General features: G+C 40.2%; 1 protein-coding gene across 1 annotated transcript; it reads left to right on the forward strand.

The window, feature by feature from the left end:
• Positions 1–870: 870 nt before the first annotated feature.
• LOC132049912 (arginine decarboxylase 1B, chloroplastic) lies at positions 871–3,769 on the forward strand. Its single transcript, XM_059440888.1, has one exon. It carries the CDS (start codon positions 1,323–1,325, stop codon positions 3,462–3,464), a length of 2,142 nt encoding a protein of 713 aa, XP_059296871.1. The 5' UTR covers positions 871–1,322; the 3' UTR covers positions 3,465–3,769.
• Positions 3,770–21,637: the final 17,868 nt, after the last annotated feature.

Genomic DNA, 21,637 nt, shown 5'->3' on the forward strand with positions numbered 1-21,637 from the left:
TCGCGTTGAAAGAACCTTTGCGATGCGCGGTGGAAACTGAGAACACAAAACTCGTGAGAGAAATTGGGTCCCACGTGTAAATGCCACGCGGCATCCCGCCCATGTCTATCCCCTGCGAAAGAATCTCCAAATTATCACCAATTCTGTATTATCTCGTAACGAAAAGAGGAAGGTCATTGACACTTTTTGCCCCTATTTTATGTTAGGTTTTTAATTTTTATTTTATAAATTAGGTCTTTAATTTTTGCCTCTCATAATAAATATTCTTTCGTCTCAATTTAAGTGTTTTAGTTTGATTAAACAGAAAGTTTAAGGAATAAAAAGAGATTTTTGAATCTTGTAGTCCTAAATTAAAAATGCGTGTAATGTACTAAAATGACCTTTGATTTTGTAGTTTTACTACCTATTATTATTGTTGTCTTTACACCTTCTCGAGTCGAGGATCCATTGGAAACCTGCCAACCTTCACAAAAAAAAAAGTAGGGGTAAAGATTGTTTACACTCTGCTCCCACCCATTTTGGTAGATTATCTTTTGGTATGTTGTTGTAATCTTTTAGTTTTAAATTTTCAAATATAGGACCAAAAGTGAAGTAACACACTTAAATTGAGATGAAAAGGATAATTTTCATGGAACATAAAATTTATATTTTTATATTTCACACACTTAAAACTTATGCATTTCACTAGACATAATTTCAATTGCTAAAGGGCAAAAAAAGTTAGACCAAACCATTTGAAGGAGAAAAATTAAAAATCAACCCATTTGCAGAACAATTCGTGCAATTTCATCAAAAGGTAAACAAGAAGCCCAAATCCAAGCCCACGACCCGGCCTCTTCTTCCCCCTCTATAAAGAAGCGAACCCTCCCATGCAATTCTCGCTCATTTCACACTCATTCATAGTTTTCCTAAACGAAACTCTGCCCTTTCATTTTTCCGATCAAATCTCTTCTTCTCCGGCAAACAATTCCGTTTTAAATCTGTATGGTGGTGTGTTCTTTTGACTCTTAGCTTTGTGTTTCTTTTGGTTTCCAATTCAATTCTCTTGTTTTGAACTTGAAAAAATTTAGCTTCTTCTGAAGTCGGCCTGGGGATATTCGGTTCTTGTAAGAGTATATTAGAAGGTGATTATCTTTTGATTCATATCCCTTTTTGCTTCTTTTGAGGGGGTAGCCGGGGCTCTTAGCCTCGGCGGGTTCTAAAGCCCCCAGCTATTACAAACATTCTTGAAAAATTTCCTGTATAAAAAAAAACAAAACACATTAGTAGTTTTTCTCTCTATATTCTTTCATTCTTTGGTTTCACCTTCATAAAAAGATAATATGCCTGCCTTAGGTTGTTGTGTAGACACTGCTGTTGCTGTTTCTCCTCCTTTCGGCTATCCCTTCCTTAGGGATAGCACTCTTCCCGCGCCTGAGATTTTTTCCTCGGGCGCGACTAACGACACCCATTGGTCCACGGAGCACTCATCCGATCTGTATCGGGTCGATGGATGGGGTGCTCCGTATTTCACCGTTAATTCTAACGGTGATATATCTGTCCGTCCACATGGGACTGACACCCTTCCTCACCAGGAAATTGATCTCCTCAAGGTCGTGAAAAAGGCGTCTGACCCAAAAAATTCGGGTGGGCTCGGGTTACAGCTGCCCCTTGTTGTTCGGTTCCCTGATGTTCTGAAAAACCGGTTGGAATCTCTTCAATCGGTTTTTGATTACGCTGTTCAATCTCAAGGATATGAGGCTCATTACCAAGGTGTTTATCCTGTTAAATGCAATCAGGATAGGTTTGTGGTTGAGGATATTGTGAAATTCGGGTCGGGTTTTCGGTTCGGTCTTGAAGCCGGGTCGAAACCCGAGCTCCTCTTAGCTATGAGCTCGATGTGTAAGGGAAGCTCTGAGGGGCTTCTTGTATGCAATGGGTTCAAGGATGCGGAATACATTTCGCTTGCTTTGGTGGCAAGAAAGCTGTTATTGAACACGGTAATTGTGCTTGAACAAGAGGAGGAACTAGAGTTGGTGATTGACATAAGCCGTAAAATGGCGGTCCGACCTGTGATCGGGCTTCGGGCTAAGCTCAGGACCAAACATTCGGGTCATTTTGGGTCCACTTCCGGTGAGAAAGGCAAGTTTGGGCTTACAACAACTCAGATCCTTCGTGTGGTGAAGAAACTGAAAGAATCCGGAATGTTGGATTGTCTTCAATTGCTGCATTTCCATATTGGATCTCAAATCCCTTCAACAGCTTTGCTTGCTGATGGTGTTGGTGAGGCTGCTCAAGTTTATTGTGAATTAGTCCGTCTTGGTGCTGGAATGAAATTCATTGATATTGGTGGTGGCCTTGGAATTGACTATGATGGTACGAAATCTTGCGATTCTGATGTTTCTGTCGGATATGGACTTCAGGAATACGCTTCTACGGTTGTTGAAAGTGTCCGGTTCGTTTGTGACCGGAAGAACGTGAAACATCCGGTGATATGTAGCGAAAGTGGCAGAGCAATTGTGTCTCATCATTCTGTTCTGATATTTGAAGCTGTGTCTTCAACTACTACGCGTTCTCAAGAGTTGTCCACTGTGGATCTCCAGTCCTTTGTGGAGAAACTCAACGACGATGCTCGTGCTGATTACCGGAACTTATCTGCTGCTGCTATTCGTGGAGAATACGATACCTGTATGCTTTATTCCGATCAGTTGAAACAGAGATGTGTGGAGCAGTTTAAAGAGGGTAATTTGGACATTGAACAGCTTGCTGCTGTTGATGGTATATGTGACTTTGTGGCAAAGGCTATTGGAGCTTCTGATCCTGTCCGCACATATCATGTGAATCTTTCGATTTTCACTTCGATCCCTGATTTTTGGGCAATTGACCAACTGTTCCCGATTGTTCCCATCCACAAGCTCGATGAACAGCCTACAGCTCGGGGAATTTTATCCGACTTGACATGTGACAGTGATGGAAAGATCGATAAGTTCATCGGAGGCGAGTCAAGCTTGCCTCTTCATGAATTGGGAAGCAATGGTGGTGGTGGTGGTCCATATTATCTTGGAATGTTTTTAGGCGGGGCTTATGAGGAGGCGCTTGGAGGACTCCACAACCTGTTTGGCGGGCCCAGCGTTTTGCGCGTGTCGCAGAGCGATAGCCCTCATAGCTTTGCTGTGACATGCGCGGTTCCAGGCCCATCCTGTGCTGACGTACTTCGGGCGATGCAGCACGAGCCTGAACTCATGTTCGAGACGCTCAAGCACCGTGCCGAGGAATTCGTGCTCAACGAAGAGCAAAAAGGAGATAAAGAGATGGCATTTGAATCTTTGGCTAGCAGCTTAGCTCAGTCTTTCCATAATATGCCTTATCTTGCGCCTCAATCATCCTGCAGTGGCTATTATTATTGCAATGATGATAACATTGTTGGCGTTGGCGCGGAATGTGCAACTGGGGAGGAAGGGTTTTGGCCCTACTGTGTTGCTTGAAGTGTCTCTGTATCATTTCAAGATTCCACCATTGTTCCTTTTTTATTTTTCCAGTAATAAAGTTTGTCGTTGAGGTGGTCTTAGTCATGGTATGTTATTTATGTTTTTTTTTTTTTTTTTTCGGGTGTAATTTCCTAGTTGCTGGAGGATCAGAAGTTATGGAGAAAAGCAAGGAATTGTCGAATCTTTTTGTGTTGTGTTTTGAGAGTGGGGTAACTTAGCAGAATCACAATCAAATATAGTTCGGCCCACCTCATCCTATGTAATCTCCCCTTCTTACTAAATTAAATGCATTTACTTTAGAATTTCTTTTGTTGTGTGTTTTTTTTTTTTTTTTTTTTTTTCAATCTCATTTGGTCTTTGCTAGAATTTGAATGGTTGATTATCTTCTCTAGTCCCATTATCACTGGTTTCTCATTAATCTTGGAGTTGTTTGTGTTTACTCCCGGATTGTGGGTAACAATTAAATTTATAAGTGGTGAATAGGATATGTGGGTGGACTTATACTTTTGCGATTTGAGATTCTATATATATATATATATATATATATATATATATGATGTATATTAGTGAGTTATAGCAAGTATTATTGAGCAATAACAATAGAAACTAGAAAGGAAGAGTTGCCGAATGCAGTGAGTTGGTCCGGTTCGGAGTGAGCTTCCTTTAACCGAGTTAAAGTGCTTGAAAAAATAATATTGATCCTTTGCTGATTACAATTTTCTGAATAGTGAAAAGCTAACCTAAAAAAGGAAAGGATTGCCTCTATTTATAGGCCACAATAAATGGGCCTTAGTACAATACTAAAAAGCCTTTCTAGTAAAACTCTAAAATGGATAAGAATTTGAAGGTACGTACGGTCGTACACCGTCTTGTTAATGAAATTTATGATAATTGGAACGGTTGGGTGACGCGTGGCACGCTCATGTGATTTTCCGGACCCGTATGAGCTTGTTATTTAGGCTCGGATTTACCTTGTTCGGTGAAATACCCTCGGTGTTGAAGCAGAGTTGATTATGTTCGAGACCTCTCAGTTCTATCCTTTACTCCGGTTTCTCTCGGATACGAGTCTATCCGATTTTTACCATATACAGATAGTCCCCACACTTTCCGGACCAAAGTTATACCGAAGTGACGAGAAGTGGAAAAAAATTCTTTCGGTGACTTCTTTAGTAAGTTTATTCTTTCCTAAAAAATAAGCGGGAATCGTAATGTCTGTTCACGCCACGTCCTTCTGACTTAGGCCACGTGTCTAATTCCGAATGGCCAACTTCGGTAACTGCCTCAGGGTCATGTCGCTTCAATCACATCTCATTAAATTTCGGACACGTATCCTTTCTTGATTGGTCGGCTTCGGTAACTGTCACAGTGACTCGCCTATATAAGGGAGTTACCGTTGCATTTTTCACTTTTCATCTCTCATTTTCATCTTTTCTTAAATCCGTTTCTTTGCTTTATCTGCTTCGTGATCTCGAAATCTCCTTATCTTCAACCATCAAGTCTTCAAATCTTCATCTCTTTTAAACCAAACCTTCATATCTTAGTCCTCACCTTCAAATATTCATCAGCCTTCATATTTTCATCCAAGCCTTCAAATCTTCATATTTACTCTTCATATAATTCATATTTGATCAAAATGTCAACGAACACCGACTGCCCCCGCAACATACCTCGTTTTTTTTCCCTCGAATGCCCGGGTAAGTCTTGCTTGCAACCGAGGCTAAAAGACATAATACCGTCGAAGCCTAATTTCAACCACGACTTTGCTGTTGAAAAAGCAGTGCAAACCTCGGATCGGGGTTTCGATGTAAGACGTTACCCGTTCATCTTAAGAGCATCTTCCCTAAGTTCGGGTCATAAAATGAGGGACAACCGCCCCGTACAAATTTTTGAAATTCCTGGCGATGACGAATCCGTCACCGATTTGAAAAAGTGGTTTCTATACGTCTATACGTATCCGTTTACTCTCAAGTTCACCCTCAGGTGATCGGTTGTTACCTAGAGATGTGTCAAACATATAATGTGTGCCTTGCCCCGCATTGGCCCGAATTTCTCGAGGTCGTGGCACATGCCTTTAGATCTTTTGGCGAATAATGTCAACTAAGAATTCACGCTGCACACTTATTCGGTTATATTGCCCGAGAATCTTTCGGGGTGTGATAAAGGTCTCCTAAACGAGGCAAAAATCCAATTCTTTCCAAAGTGTTAACGAGGACAGGATAGGGTCTTGAGCGTTTTGTCCGGGTTAGGACCGGCGACATTGTTCCCCCGACTATATGCCACGAGAAGTGGACGACAAAGCGTAAGTTTCAGACTTGCCGTACGCCTTGAGCATTTCTTCTTCACCTTTTTTTTTCTTTAACTTTTCCAATATTACAGCCTAGGCATGGCTTCCACGCACTATTTCGGGTTTGCTAATGGTTAAGCAATCATCGGCCAACATTTGCATTTAAGAACGGACATGGGGATTTGTCAGTGGCCGGTGGGTTCTTGTGAAACCACGGTAATCTTTCCTTTCCTTTGACCCTTGTCATATTTTTTCTGCCTCGTCTTTTCTTCACTTAACCTTCTGATACCCAAGTTTGGGCAAAGGGTCTGTGGAACCACGACAGGCACCAACGGATGAGCCCGTAACACCGAGTGAAGATTTTGACACAGCAGGGTCAGCTCGGCTTATTGCTTTGCGGGTGAAAAAAAAAAAAGTGAGACCTCAAACCAAGGGCCAAAAAAGAAGAAAGAAAAAGGTCGAGGGATGATGTTCGAAGTGCGAGGGACGAACCCGAACCAATACATAATGATTCAAGGGTCGAGTTAGGATCCTCGTTCTTCTTTCGAGGGTTAGAGCGCTGCTCCGTTCGAGGTTTCGACTCCGATTACGGGTAGGGAGGATGAGGTTCCTCTTCCTTCGATGGCAGAGTATATCCGAACTCAGGATTCCCTAAGGTCGGTTGAATTTATTGATATTTCGGGTGACGCCTCGCCGAGCGGCCCGCTTTATAAAAAATCAACTTCGAGGGGACCGAGACGGCCCCAAGGGTTGAAACGGCTCAGAGGCGGAGATTCGGCGGCTGCGAGTCCTACGGCCCGAGTGTCGAACCGGCCCCTGCTTGCCCGAAACGAGGACAACGGTTGACACAGCTCCGGTTTCTCCGCCTACTCCTTCTTCAGGACAGGAGAGCCTTGATGATATGTTTGCCGATATTCCTCTTGCTACGGGGGAAGCTTCGGGGTTTGGTCACCTCCGTATTCCTCGAGCAACGAGGGTTGCCAGCCGGTCTACTGAGTTAGGTTCGAGATCAAAATTTGTTGATATTTTCCCGGCCCCGAGTGTAGAATCGAGGAGGATGAGGTCAGCCGTAGTCACCGTCCCCGAGGACTGAAGTTTTTTATCTCGCCCCGTGAGGGTTTCTAGTTATCTAAGACCTCTTGTTTCAGATTCGGACAAGGAGAAAATGGAAGGACTCCCGTGGCAGTGTCTTATAAACGAGGGCATGCATGCCGGTAATCGGGTAAATATTCCTATGTATTTTTAAAGCATCCGACATATAATTCTTTGTTTTCGTTCGTTGATCTTTTATCTTCATTTACTTTCCTTTTTCAGAGTGTCGTGCTTGTGAATGAAGGCTTTGTCCGAGCTTAGCACTTGGTGGATGACTTGAAGGCCCAGCTAGATGCTTAAAGCCGAGAAACCGAGAAGTTCAAACTTCTCTTGCGAGAAAAAGAGGATGAGCTGAGCCGGGTCACCGCTCCCCCGAATCTTCAATCCGAGCTTGAAGCAGCAAAAAGGGAGAACCTTCGTTTAAAGGCTGAGCTCGACGACACAGTCGAAAAGAACAAGCTTCTGGACGGGGATAACAAAAGCCTCAGCCGAGAGAATGCTGATTTTGTCACCAAACTTGGTGAGTTTGAAGCTACTATCGCCCAACTAAGGGAAAGGCTTGATTCTGTCAAGGTCGATGCTGAAAAAGAAGAAGAGAAGATCAGGAAGTTCGAGGCTGAGAGAGCCGGCGAGAAGGAGAAGTTGAGGGTATTCGAAGAAAAGGCCGAGGCACGTGCCCGGATCAGTGATGAGCTTAAGGGTCAGCTTGAAGACGCTATTCTAGCCAATAATGCTCTTCAGACCGAATTGGCATCTGTCAACGAGGTTCGGATCACTCTAATTGACATGAAATCCAAGCTAGATGAGAGACTGAAGAAAGCTCAAGCTGATCTAGTGGAAGCTTGTAAAGATATAGAGGCCGCCGAGGCTCGTTCTACCCTTTTAGTTGAACACGAGCGGTGGAAATCCCGGAGGGTTACACTCGAGCAAGTTGAACGGGGTATGGAAGATATCCCGGCTCGCATACTCGATGCGAGGATGATCGAGGATAAGGCTAAGAAAGCTCTTGAGGATAGCTCCGAATAAAATAGGGCCTGCACGAGCCTTTTTTGTTTTTTATTTTTGATCGGGTAAAAAATCCTAAGTGTAAAGCTTCGATTTGCTATGCCATATATGAAATGCATATTTCCCTTTTGCCATTATTTCCTTCGATCTTTGAGTCGAATATAATTTATGATATTTGCTTCATACATTTGCTTCGAAATGAGTGACCGGGACTTGGCCTTAAGCTTTTTATCCGAATTGAGCCAATATTAACTCATCGGTTATAGGCTTCATTTTGTTCGGTTTACCTCTTGACCGAAGACTTATAGATGGCTTGCCCGCGGGGCTTTTTTATGCTTTGTGAATTCGGACATCTCCGAATCACCTCGGGCATTTAAGTCGAGGTCTTTAATTATTCGACCTTCTTCCGACTGTTTATTTTTAGTGGGTTAGGTTCGGGCGTCATAACTTTTGTGCCTTCGTCAATTTTATGACGGCAGTCCCCATTCTTGTGTTAAAAGGGAATTGGGCTCAGTTAACTACAACATTTTTGCCTTTGTCGATCTGATGACGGCAGTCCTCAGTCGAGGGTTATATTTAATCAAAAGAATGAATTTAGGACATACTTTTTGGAAGTATTTATCTTCATATTTCAAATGCTTATCTCATACAAAACTACGGATTTCACCCGATCCTTTCTGCTCTTTGCCGTAGCAACACTACCCGGGCACGATTCGTTCGATCGTTTGGCCCTTACATTGAAACCTAATACAAAAAGGTTCGGGTATTTAGAAAAAACAAAAATAAAATTGTTCGGATCTTGACTTCGTTTCTTGTTTTGCTTCGGTGAGCTCTTCTTCGGTCTTTGGCGGGGGTATAGTAGCCCCTTAGTGTTTGTTCGAGAAGTATGAACGGGGAAATACTATTCAGTCCCCGGCGTTTATCTGGCCTCGGACTTACGAGCTCTTAGCCTCATCTTCATAGGGTAACACGCTGTACTTGTTGCCTCGTTAAAAATCTTGCCAGAAAACCCACTTCGGGATAAAACTAGGCTAAGGAAAAGAGTGCAACGTGTTTTCAAACCTAGTTCTAATGCCTTCGAAATTTTTCTCGGTGTGACTTCTGCAAAAAAAAAAAATAGGAGAGAATTTTTAAAATAATCACAAGGGTTAACGTACCATACCTCAGCAATAGTATTTCTTCAAATGCGCCACGTTTCAGTTGTTGTGTAGTCGTTGACCATCTACGATTTCCAATTGATACGACCCTTTGCCCGTTATTCCAGTTACCTTAAATTGTCTTTCCCAGTTTGGGCCCAATTTTCCATCATCGGGGTTCTTGGTGTGCAGGGTAATTTTTCAGAGTACTAAGTCCCCAACTTGAAAATGTCGAAGGTTTGTCCTCCGGTTGTAGTACCTCTCTATTCGCTGCTTTTGAGTTGCTAAACGGACCATCGCATTTTCACGTAGTTCGTCCGTTAAGTTAAGTTTTACGGCCATAGTCTCTTCGTTTGACCTGTTGGTGGCATACCGGAACCGTAGACTCGATTCACCAACTTCTACAGGGATTAAAGCCTCGGCCCTGTAGACTGATGAAAATGGCATTTCTCCCGTGCTTGATTTTGACGTCGTTCTGTAGGCCCATAATACCTCCGGTGGCACTTCTTTCCATTTGTGCTTTGACGTCTCTAACTGTTTTCTTAGATTTTGAATTATGGTTTTGTTCGTGGATTCCGCCTATCCATTTGCACTCGGGTGATACGGAGTTGACATAATCTTTTTTATCTTCAACCCTTCGAGGAACTTATTAACTTTATTGCAAATGAACTGAGGACCGTTATCACGAGTTATCTCGACCGGGATGCCGAACCAACAAATGATATGAAGTTAATAACCTCCTTCTCTCTAACTTTCTCAAAAGCCTGCGCTTCAACCCATTTTGAAAAGTAATCAGTCATGAACAAAATAAAACGAGCCTTACCTGGGGCCCATGGCAGAGGACCGACGATATCCATTCCCCAATTCATAAATGGCCAACGGGACAAGACTGGGTGCAGTAACTCCCCCGGCTAGTGAATCATCGGTGCATGCTTTTGGCACCCATCACATTTACGGACAAAGCTTTTCGCGTCCTCCTCTATCCGGCTCCAATAATAACCGTTTCGATGATCTTCTCGAACCTAGGCTTCGTCGGAGTGGTTACCGCAGGTTCCTTCGTGGACTTCTCTCATCACATAGTTTGTTTCTCTGGGTCCCAAGCATTTAGCCAGAGGTCCGAAAAAAGACCGGCGATATAGCTAATCGTCTACAAAACAGAATCGGGCCGCTTTGGTTTGAAGAGACCTCGATTCTTGGGTCGTTTGGAAGTTTTTCATCGCACAAGTAGTCGATGTATTTGTTGCGCCAATCCCATGTCAGACCCATTGCATTTATCTCGGCATGACCATTTTCCACTGCCGAGTTCATCAATTGGACGACCGTGCCAGAATTGAACTCTTCCACTTCAACCGAGGAGCCTAAGTTGGCCAATGCATCCGCCTCGTTGTTTTGCTCCCTCGGTACGTGTTGCATGGTCCATTCTTTAAACCGATGCAATATTACTTGAGTTTTTTCCAAGTATCTTTGCATTCATTCATCTTTGATCTCGAAGACGCCATTGACTTGGTTCAAGACCAGGAGAGAGTCACATTTTGCTTCGATTACTTTGGCCCCCATACTCCTTGCTAATTCTAAACCTGCAATCATAGCCTCATACTCGGCCTCATTGTTAGTCAACTTCATAGTTCTGATTGATTGTCTAATGACGTCACAGACGGGGGTCTTAAGAACAATGCCCAACCCGGTACCTTTTAGGTTTGATGCCCCGTCTATATGTAGGGACCAGATACCCGAAGCCTTTTTCAAGGTTAACAAAAGCTCTTTCTCTACCTCGGGAATCATGGCGGGGGTAAAGTCTACTACAAAATCGGCTAAGATATGGGATGACACTGAAAGTAAGGTTTTAGTTTTCTCGATATACTCGATATCATAACTGCTAATTTATACGGCCCCTTTGGTTAACCTACCCGATAGCTCCGGTTTATGCATGGCATTTTTTAATAGGTAAGTAGTTACTACACATATGGGATGGCACTGAGAGTAAGGTTGTAGCTTTCTCGAAGCACTTACCAATGCCAAAGCTAACTTTTCGAGGTGCGGATAACGGGTCTCCGCATCTCCTAATAGCCTATACTCACATAATAGATTGGAAATTGCGTACATGCTTCCTCTCAGACCAGAACTCCGCTTACCGCCACCTTGTATACTTCTAAGTGATGATAGAAAAATACATATATAAATTAAGTTGTTATTTAATTTTATTATTAATATTTTTATGTTTTTGTTTGCTGGAAATACCATAATTTAATAAATAAACTCAAGAGATCAAAATGAAGAAGAAGATCCACAAAAGAAAAGTAAAAGAAGGAGAAAGGAAGTCTTTGCAAAGATGAAACCAATTTTTGCCAATTTTCTTTAGTGCGGGACCCACCAAATTAAAAGAAAAAGAAAATGAAAGCAAACGAAGACAGATAAGAAGTTTGAAGTAAGAAAAGTACCTGCAACTTACCATTTTGGTGAAGTCCTTGTTTACTAATTGAAAAATCAATTGGCATTTACAACTTGCCAAGTTGTGACAAAGTTCATATTAAAATAATTTAAAAAAACGGAAAAGGAAAAAGAGAAATGGTAGGCAAGCAATTCAGACTTTGGCAAATTGCGTTTGCAAATTGCAAATAGCCTACTCTCATTGGCTGCTTGGGAGGCATCTATGGCTATAAATAGAGACATTGTTTTCCATTCGGGGGGGTGGGGGGGGGGGGGGGACACCAATCCGTAGGAACAACAATTGAAGGAGAAGCTGCAAATATAATTCTTCCCATTCTTTAGCTTCTTCTTCTGCAATTTATTCAATCGTTCAGTATTGGAAATTATTCTAGTTACTACTTTTAATTAAATAGCGGAATTATTCTTCTTGAATATTTCTTCTATTTTCTTATTTAGTGGACAAAGATATTTTCGTTAGCGGTACTAGCTAAAAGTATGGGAGTAACTTTTCTTGTGTCGGGAGAATGACGGATCTTGATATTTCTATATAATAGTAGATATTATTCCCTCAATTTCACATGTTTGAGTGGAAGCTTTCTATGTAACTTTTATATGCTTCTGATTAGATGTTATTTTATTTGTTAACGTTTATCTAGTTTATACTACTAATTAACTTGTTACTAATTCTGTAATCGAGAGAGGCGGAAGAAGTAACATAGTTAATTGTCGTATTGATAGATGTTAACATTTATTTAGTGACATCTATCTCTTTTATGTCATTGTTGACACCTAATTTTGGCTCGCCATGCTTAAAATTAACGTTTTGGGGGCCCTGATTCGTTAAAGAGCACAAAATAGCTTTTTACACATTTTTACATTTTTTCGACAATTTATTGATGATTATCCTTATTTTAGGAATTTTATCAATTTATTGTCATTTTAAGAATCATTATTTTTGCACATGTACAGCGTAATACTACCATTTTGTGCAATTAATAATTATTTGTTAATTTTATAACAATACATTTTTATATCTTATACATTAATATTTATATTTTACACTTACATTATTATTTATACATGTATTAATTAACTATATTTTAGTACAGTCCGTCAGTGCAGAGAAAATCGGAGCAATTAATTTTTAAACGCAGAGCAAAAATTCGATCAAGTCAAGGTCTCGTCACCTTTTTAAAAGTTGACATTTGAAGTGATGGGTTGGATTCTTCTTCCATTGGTTAATACATCTTTACACATTAGTTAAAAAGAGGTAAAGGGGACAAGGGGGGTGCATTCTTTTATTCTTTGGACAAAATAAGGGGTCATCTTGTATTATAAAGGAAAAGGAGGATTAATTTTATTTCTCATCTTCTACACACACACACACTAATTTTCGATTTTTTTTTTCATATTCACTCCTAACAAAACCTTAATATCCTCTCTTCTTTTTCCTTCCACAAAAACAACCGCCGCCTCACCACGCCGGAGCTCCGAGCTCCGGTGAACGCCAACCACCACCCTCACTACCACGCCGCCCTTCCCCCATTTTTCCCTTTGCTCTTCCCCACCACAGTCACGCCTCTCACTCCCCACTTCGTCTCCCTCTCTCTCTCCATTTTCAGCCGCCAACCACAACCCCACTGCCCGAGCTCGCCGACGAAGCTCACCGGAACTCCGGCGGATCTATCTCCACAACACCACGAACCAAATGACCCCCCAAACAGCCCCCCCCCCCCCTTTCCTTCTTCACTGCTCCGGTGAGCCGAGTGGCCCAACTACGACCCCTACAAACCACGACGCCACCATCTCCCACTTCGCTTCCCCGCCTCACTGCTTCTTCCTCCTTCACTTTCCAGTCCCCCCTCCCATCGCCACCGCTGCTCCGACCAAACCACGCCGGAGCAGCTAACAAACACCTCACTCAACCAAACGCCACCAACCAACGACCCTTTGCTCTGTTTTTTTTTTCATTTATTTATTTTTGCATTGCTATTGTTGCTAACTTGGTTATTGGTTGGATTTTAAATTTTTCTGATTTGTTCTTGGCTTTGATAGCCGGAATTGATAAGTTTCAGGTAACTATTGCTATGCTCTTGATCTCTCCATCGTGATGCTACTGGTTTGGCCATTGTTTGGTCTAGTTTTGTACCATTTTTGGTGTCTCTTGTGATTTGTACACCTCTCCGGCCACTTTTGATTTTCTCTAGTGGTCTTGGCCGGATCCTCTACTGTTTTGCTGATGTTCGGACTGATGTTTTACATTCTATTAAAATTGGGATTGAACGGATACTACACCTTGGCCGATGAAGAAATTTCCGTCGATTTCCAAGGCCTCCCATGTACAAAAGACGAGTTTTTTTTTTTATTTTTAAGTTTATTCATTATTTCTTTAATTCATTCGATGGTTATTTATTCTCTTACTAACACTTTTACTAAGTTCTTACATGTGTAATCCGAGATACATCCCGAAGACGACACTCGGAAGGAACCCGAAGACTTCATTGAATCACTGTTTATATTTACTTTCCGCATTTTTTTTATAACTGTACAAAACATAAACTCATAGTATAGTGAAAACTTTATTTTTGGAATGATGGGTCGCTTTGTTTGTTAAACTTAAAATTGTCATTCGCTTTAGGCAAGACTTATGCCGTCAATACTTTCATAACTAGATTAAATTGACTTGGTATAAATATTTTGTTAAATAAATTCACACTTTTGACGTTTAGGCAAAAATACTAGTCCATCCTTTATTTTATATTCTTTATACACTCTTAATACAACTTACATTTTATATTGTTTCGTGTACACTAATACATATTTTAATGAAGTTAAATCCACATTTTGACGCTAGGCAAATATTAAGTCGTCCATTTACAAATCTTTTATTCTTTAGAGGCATTACACATTTTCACTCATTTTCTATCCACAATTCCTTATACTTATTTTTTTACCAATACTTTTTACAATTATTTTGTTCCTTATTCTTTTGATAGGATATTCATTAAACAAACACTCCTTTTAACTAAACGGTAGAAACAAGTCAAATAAACTTCACTTTTCTGAATAATTTCGTTATATAAAATCTTTACACCAATGAATATTCGTAAATTATTTTTATATTCTTTATGCACTAATATACCTAGTTATACAATTCTTTATACATTTTAGGTTTGACGTACACTCTTTTACACTTGAAATATGTTCTTTATATGTTTAATACACATACATTCTTTTAATATACATAGACGCACATTCTTTGTATCCTTGATATATTTATTTTTACATAGTCTTACATTTTTTTTTTATATATTCTTAATATAGTTATACATTCTTTACACTAACATATATATACACTCTTTGTACTAACATATATACTTTTATACTTATGAGGTACATTCTCTTTATACTCTTTTATATATTCTTTTTTACTATACATTCTTTATGAATACTTGATACTTGATATAAATACATTTTATACACTGTATATACTTAGTATATTATCACCTAGTGTAGCTTTTCATGAAGTCATAAGATTTTAAAAACAGGTAATAATAATGATAAACAGATAGATAATCCCCCTTTAGTGTTCAATTAAACTAAGTCTAAGGACTGTCTTTCGCATGTGCCTCGAGGGATGCTTAATACCTTCCTCGGGGTAAATAAAACCCTTATCTAGAATCTTATAGGTTTCGTGGACTAAAAATGGAGTAGACACACAAATACATATAGGTTTCCTATTTTTCCTTAAAAATTAGGTGGCGACTCTAACCCTTTTAAAACCAGTTAGAAGAATCGTGAAGTTGCAAACTATATTGGACTCGTTCAAAATAGGGCGCAACAGTCATAATTAATTTTACACTTATTTGTAATCGAGAGAGGCGGATAGTGTATTAATTAGTTATAGCAAGTAAGGTAACCGAAAGGGACTTACTATAAAGAGCATGTTTCAGTTCAAGCGTATATTTTTTGTGCTTTAATATTACTATTTTGATAATTAACTTGTATAACCGAGAGGAGTGCAATTAATTCTTCAACTTAAGTAATAATATATAAATGTAATCGTGAGAGGCATTTATACATTTCTGAGAAATAGAAATTGAAGATTAAAGAATTTACTTTATAATAGAAATATCAAGTGAAGTCAGGATCCCAACACCTTTTATTATATTTGTGAAAAACCAAAATATATCTCCATTGATCTATTTGAGTATTTTTAGTTAATTAACTCACAACTCAACTCTTTCTGATTTTCTCAAATATTAATTAAAACAAGAAACGTATGTAGAATATATAAACCAATCTCTATGGATTCGACATATTTCTATACTATTATTTGACAGAGTACGAGTTAAAATATATATATACCAGACACTCGTCACTAAGTATAGAAATAGTTGTTCATCTGCCTTCGGTGTGTGTAGCAAGGGCGAGCTGGACAAGTACCGCTTTAGTTCTTGCAAGGCCTTTTGGCATTCCGGTGTCTAAACGAAGTCATTCTTCTTTCTTAGCACGGAGAAGAAACGGTGACTTTTATCTAAGGACCTTGAGATGAACCGGCTCAGTGCTGCTATCCTTCCGGTCAGTCTTTGTATTGCCTTGACATTGTTTACCACCTCGATGTCCTCAATGGCTTTGATTTTGTCCGGATTAATTTCAATCCCCCAGTTTGATACCATAAAGCCCAAAAATTTGCCGGATCGGACCCCGAAGGCACACTTCTCCGGGTTTAGCTTCATGTTGAATTTTCGAAGTACATCGAAGGTATCCTGCAAATTTTTTAAATGGTCCTCTGTTTCCAGGGACTTGACTAACATGTCATCAATGTAAACTTCCATTGGTTTACCTATCTGTTCTTCGAACATTCGGTTAACTAGGCGTTGGTAAGTTGCTCTGACATTTTTTAACCCGAATGGCATGACATTGTAACGATAAGTACCATATCGGGTAATAAAAGAAGTTTTCTCTTGATCCTCCGGTTCATCCGGATCCGTTGTACCCGAGTAAGCATCGAGAAACTTAACATCTTATGCCCGGCCGTCGCATCAATCATTCGATCGATGTGAGGCATAAGGAACGAATCATTCAGGCATGCTTTGTTTAGATCTTTATAATCAACGCACATTCTAAATTTGTTACCTTTCTTCGGTACCACAACGACGTTAGCTAGCCAGTCCGAATATTTTACCTCCCGGATAGAACCAATTTTCAAAAGCTTCGTTACCTCATCTTTGACGAAGGCATGTTTGGCCTCGGCCATCGATCTTCTTTTCTGCTTTATCGGAATAAATTTTCTATCGAGGCTGAGCTTATGTGTTGTTACTTCTGGTGGTACACCTGTCATGTCTATATGGGACCACACAAAATAATCGGCATTAGCTTAAAGAAATTTAATTAACTTATTTCTGAGCTCCGAGGTTAACCCCGTACCCAGGTATACCTTTCTATCCAGCAAATGCACAAACAAGATGATCTGCTCCAGTTCCTCCACGGTAGATTTGGTTGCATCCGAATCGTCCGGCAGTACGAACGATCTTGGCACGCTGAAATCATCCTCTTCATAATTCGGGCTCGTATCCTTCCGTTCTTCATTCGAGCCCTCATTCTTTAATTGCTATTTGGTGACCTCGCCTTCGATTACCTCACCGACTTTTTGAACCGGTTTCTTCAAAACAAGAGGGGTTCCTCGACCGTGAATATTTCCCTTGCCGCGGGTTGTTCATCTCGGCGCTTTTATCCTCCGAGTCGAACTTCAACATCTGATGTAATGTCGATGGCACCGCTCTCATGCTATGAATCCATGGTCTGCCGAGTAAAGCATTATACTTCATCTCCCCGTCGATGACATAAAACACGGTCTGCTAAATGGTCCCGTCGATGTTGACCGGCAAAGAAATTTCCCTATTTATATTCTCGCTTGCCATATTGAATCCGCTGAGTACGCGAGCTATCAGAATGATTTGATCCAGCAACTTCAGTTGTTCTACCACTCTCCACCGGATAATGTTGCCCGAACTACTTGGGTCAACCAAAACACATTTAACTTGAGATTTAAAGATAAGAATAGAGATTACCAATGCATCATTGTGCAGTTGCATGATGCCTTCTGCGTCCTCGTCGTTGAAGGAGATGGAACCCTCGTCCGTAATCCTGTGTCTATTTTTTCGTACAATCGAGACCTTGTTTTTTTCATCACCTATTTTCGTGGTGTATCCGTTCCTCCAATTATCATATCGATTACACGTCGAGGCTCTTTCTGCCTGCCTTTTTTGTTTTTCCCTTCCTTTTATAGGACTCATGGCTCGCTCACCAGAATTCTCGAAGGTGACCATTTTTCAAGAACCGAGCCACTCTCTTCCTCACCGGCGATAGTCCTCGCCCTATGACCACGAGTCTCATGATACACACACATCACATTCGTGATTCTTTAGGCCGGGTCGATCTTAACCATTTGGGCCACCCTGCTTCGTGATATGTACCACGGTCGAGACAAGGTCCGATGTGTCGATGTTGAAGTGTATTCTCGATATCCCTCGTATATCTCCATTGTTTACCAAACTACCGCAAGATCACTTCTAAACAACAACCCTCGATCGTTTCGACCCACTTCGCCGCTCGCTTATCGCCTTTACTTGGGAGAGACGTGTCAGTCGCTTCTTGTTTTATCCGACCTAAAGCCGGATTTCTCCGCCGAGAATATGGTTGATATCTTTCCCTTCATATCCGTGTCTCCGGTTCATAATTTCTCCTCGACCTTTCAGAATTTCTGCTTCCATTTACTGGACCCGGGGGGAGTTCAAGTTGATCATGCTCTACTCAAATCTTGGACTCGTACCTGTTATGGACATCTGCCCAAGTTACTGCCTCGTATTCCAATAAGTTCTCCTTTAATTTGAATGAGGCAAGCCGAGCTTCTGTGATCGAGCCCCCTTAGTGAAAGCTTGTGCTGTCCATTCTTCCGGGACCGGGGGAAGTTTTATTCATTCCCTTTGGAATCGATTCACGAATTCACGTAGCAGCTCATTATCCCTCTGAGCGATCCTAAAAATATCCACCTTTCTGGCCTATACCTTCTTGGCCCCGTACGGGCTTTGATAAACTCATCTCAAGAAGTGACGGAATGCTCCTACGTACGGTCGTACCAAGTCAATGCCCCTTTGGACAATGTTTCACCAAACTTTTCAAAGAATACCAACTCTATTTCATCCTCCTCAACATCGTTGCCTTTTATGGCACAAGTACGAGGTCACGTGCTCTCATGTTTGTTGTCCCATCATACTTTGAATATCTATGCATCTTGAACCTCTTCGGGATCAACTTTGGGGCCGCACTCAGGTGGAAAGGCCTTTGAATGTATCTCTTTGAATTCAGTCCCTTCAAGATAGGGGGTGCTCCTGGGATCTGATCCACCCGAGAGTTATATGTTTCCACTTTTTTCTTTGTTGAATCAACTCATTTTGCCAAAGTTTCGAGCATCTTCAAAACCTAGGCTTTAACCCCCTGACCCGTTGCTCGACTATCCGTGCTTCCTTTTACCTTGGTCGGTAACCCTTTTGGCTTTGGTTACTTTGTCGTCTTTGTTCGGCTGTTTACAAGAATCTCTTGTCTTCGCCATAGAAATTCCTCGTTCCCCGCAACATTTCAAGTATTAAGCGTAAGTTAATCTCATCCGTTTATCCGAAGTGTTTTCCGCCTTGGGCCCGAGACAAAGTAATCGAGTTAGGGGTATTCAAAGGACGGCGGCCGAAAGTGGCGCATTCTCCGATCGACGGTATTCTCGCCGCCGAGGCCTTCGAGTTGGCGATTTGGGTCGACCGGATCCGCAAAGCGAGTTCCGTAACCCACCGTTGTTTTCATTTTCGCAACTATCTCGTTGTTGTTCACTTGCCATTTCGTAAGTTTTCTTCGTGCAAATCTACAAATTCTCAAACAAGAAGCGAGAAAGTTAAAAGACTAAAACCACCACTATTATCCTATGCCCCACGGTGGGCGCTAAACCGTTTACCCCTTTGATTTGTGTAACAATTAAATTTGAAGCGGGTGAATGTGATATTTATTTCTTTAAGTGGACTTATTCTTATCGAATAATATATATATATATATATATATATATATATATATATATATATATATATATATATATATATATACATATTAGTAATTTATAGCAAGTAATATTGAGCAATAACAATAGAAACTAGAAAGGAAGAGTTGTCGAATGCAGTGAGTTGGTCCGGTTCGGAATGCGCTTCCTTTAACCGAGCCAAAGTGCTTGAAGAAATAATATTGATCCTTTGTTGATTACAATTTTCTGAATAGTGAAAAGCTAACCTAAAATGGATAAGGCTGGTCCGTATGGTCTGACACCCGTACTATTGTCAGTGCAAGTGGCGGAACGGTTGGGTGACGCGTGGCCTGCTCCATAACAGATTTTTCGGACCCATGTAGAGCGTGTTATTTAGGCTCGGATTTACCGTGTCCGGTGAAATACCCTCGGTGTTGAAGTAGAGTTTATTATGTTCGAGACCCCTCGGTTCTATCCTTTACTCCGGTTTCCCTCGAATACAAGTCTATCCAGTTTTTACCATACACAATTTGAAGGTTAGAAAATGGAAGTCACCATCTTGCCAAATGATCATAAGTCAAAGGTGGCAGTGGAAAGAAAAATATGATAATGGTGAGTGAAGAGAAACTTACAACTTGTTTGGATGGTTGTTATCTATTGTACTGTACTATGTTGTTGGTTTAAATACAATATTTATTTTGATTGTTATGTAAATTTTATTGTATCGTATCGTTAAATCCATCGTTATGTAATGACGAAAAGTCTCATTTTGTGTAACATTGATACAGTGGGATCCCGTTGTTACCTTATTTTTTGCCCCCTCATTTTGTCTCTATTTATTATTTAATAATCCAATTTTATCCGTCACCTAACATTTTATTCATATCTTATTTTTCTTGTAGGTTTATCCTTTAAATTATTGATGCGTGACATTATGTAACGACAAAAAACGATACAATAAGACACAAGATAATATAATATGATACATTATGAAACAATACGTAACAACCATCCAAACATAGTGCTATGGTTTGCTTTGGTGGTGGTGATCCGTGATTCTGGGCAGTAGGGCCTAAATTCGTTTATGATAATGCTGCATGGTACCAAAAATTGTGGTCCTTTTAATAGAAATTCTACAATGATATAAAGGGTCTAAATAATTACAAAGTACTTGGCTCCTAGCATTACAGAATCTTCTGGGTATCTCATCATAGTTCAGTGAACTTTGTGGTGCATATGTTGCTGTGGGGCAATGATAAATCATGTCGGTGTACTGAAATAGTGGCAAATTAGACTTTTGATTCCGGGTCAATTGATTGTGAGGCATCACAATGTTCTTTTTACTTTTGTATCAAAATTTCAGAAGATTTTTATTTCTACATGTGAGAGATCTTAAAATAAAGCATAAGAGATATTTGTAAATTCATTTTCTTCTATTCAAATTATAAAGGGTGATGTTGAATCAGTTTCTATTTGAGTTTTAAGAATGATAAAATGTTTTATCACTTAGTTGGCTTATACTCCAAATATTGTTTGATTAAAAAATAAATAAACCATGTGGCAAGTAAAAAAAAAGTTCAACCAGGCTGTGGCTTTGGTCTGTCCAATCTTAAGCAAAGTTTATTTTATTGTCCAGTATGAAACACACGGCGACTTACAATAAACAAATTAAGTGAAGGGAAAGTTGTATGATATTAAGTTTTCGATAAAAGATTACATTATAGAAAAGTTTGAGACCTTTGAGAAAGAGCAGAAAGAGGAAAAGGGAAGGAAGAATCATTTTCATATTGTGATGGTTTCTTAAACAAATACTTGCGGTCTTTTCATACTGTGATGGTTTCTTAAACGAATACATCCAACTAGCTGCCATTGTGTTTGGTCTTTCTCCTTAGCTTTTTGCTGTTTGTCCACAACTGATTTACTGCTATTATGTCATCGAATCCTAAACATCTTCTCTACAGGATTTATGGACATTTCTAGTTTGGCAGTGTGCCTCCCATTACGTTCCAATTTAGCAATAAATATTATTATAAATGAGTTATATATACACACAAAAAATATGTAATGAATCCTCATTTCAGGCTAATTTATTCTGTATTCTGGATTCCTTTTTGGCAGAAATACTGTACTTATTACATCAGGCGCTGAATACATGACAACC

Source organism: Lycium ferocissimum, chromosome 3 (assembly GCF_029784015.1).
Source record: "Lycium ferocissimum isolate CSIRO_LF1 chromosome 3, AGI_CSIRO_Lferr_CH_V1, whole genome shotgun sequence".
Lineage (NCBI taxonomy): Eukaryota > Viridiplantae > Streptophyta > Magnoliopsida > Solanales > Solanaceae > Lycium > Lycium ferocissimum.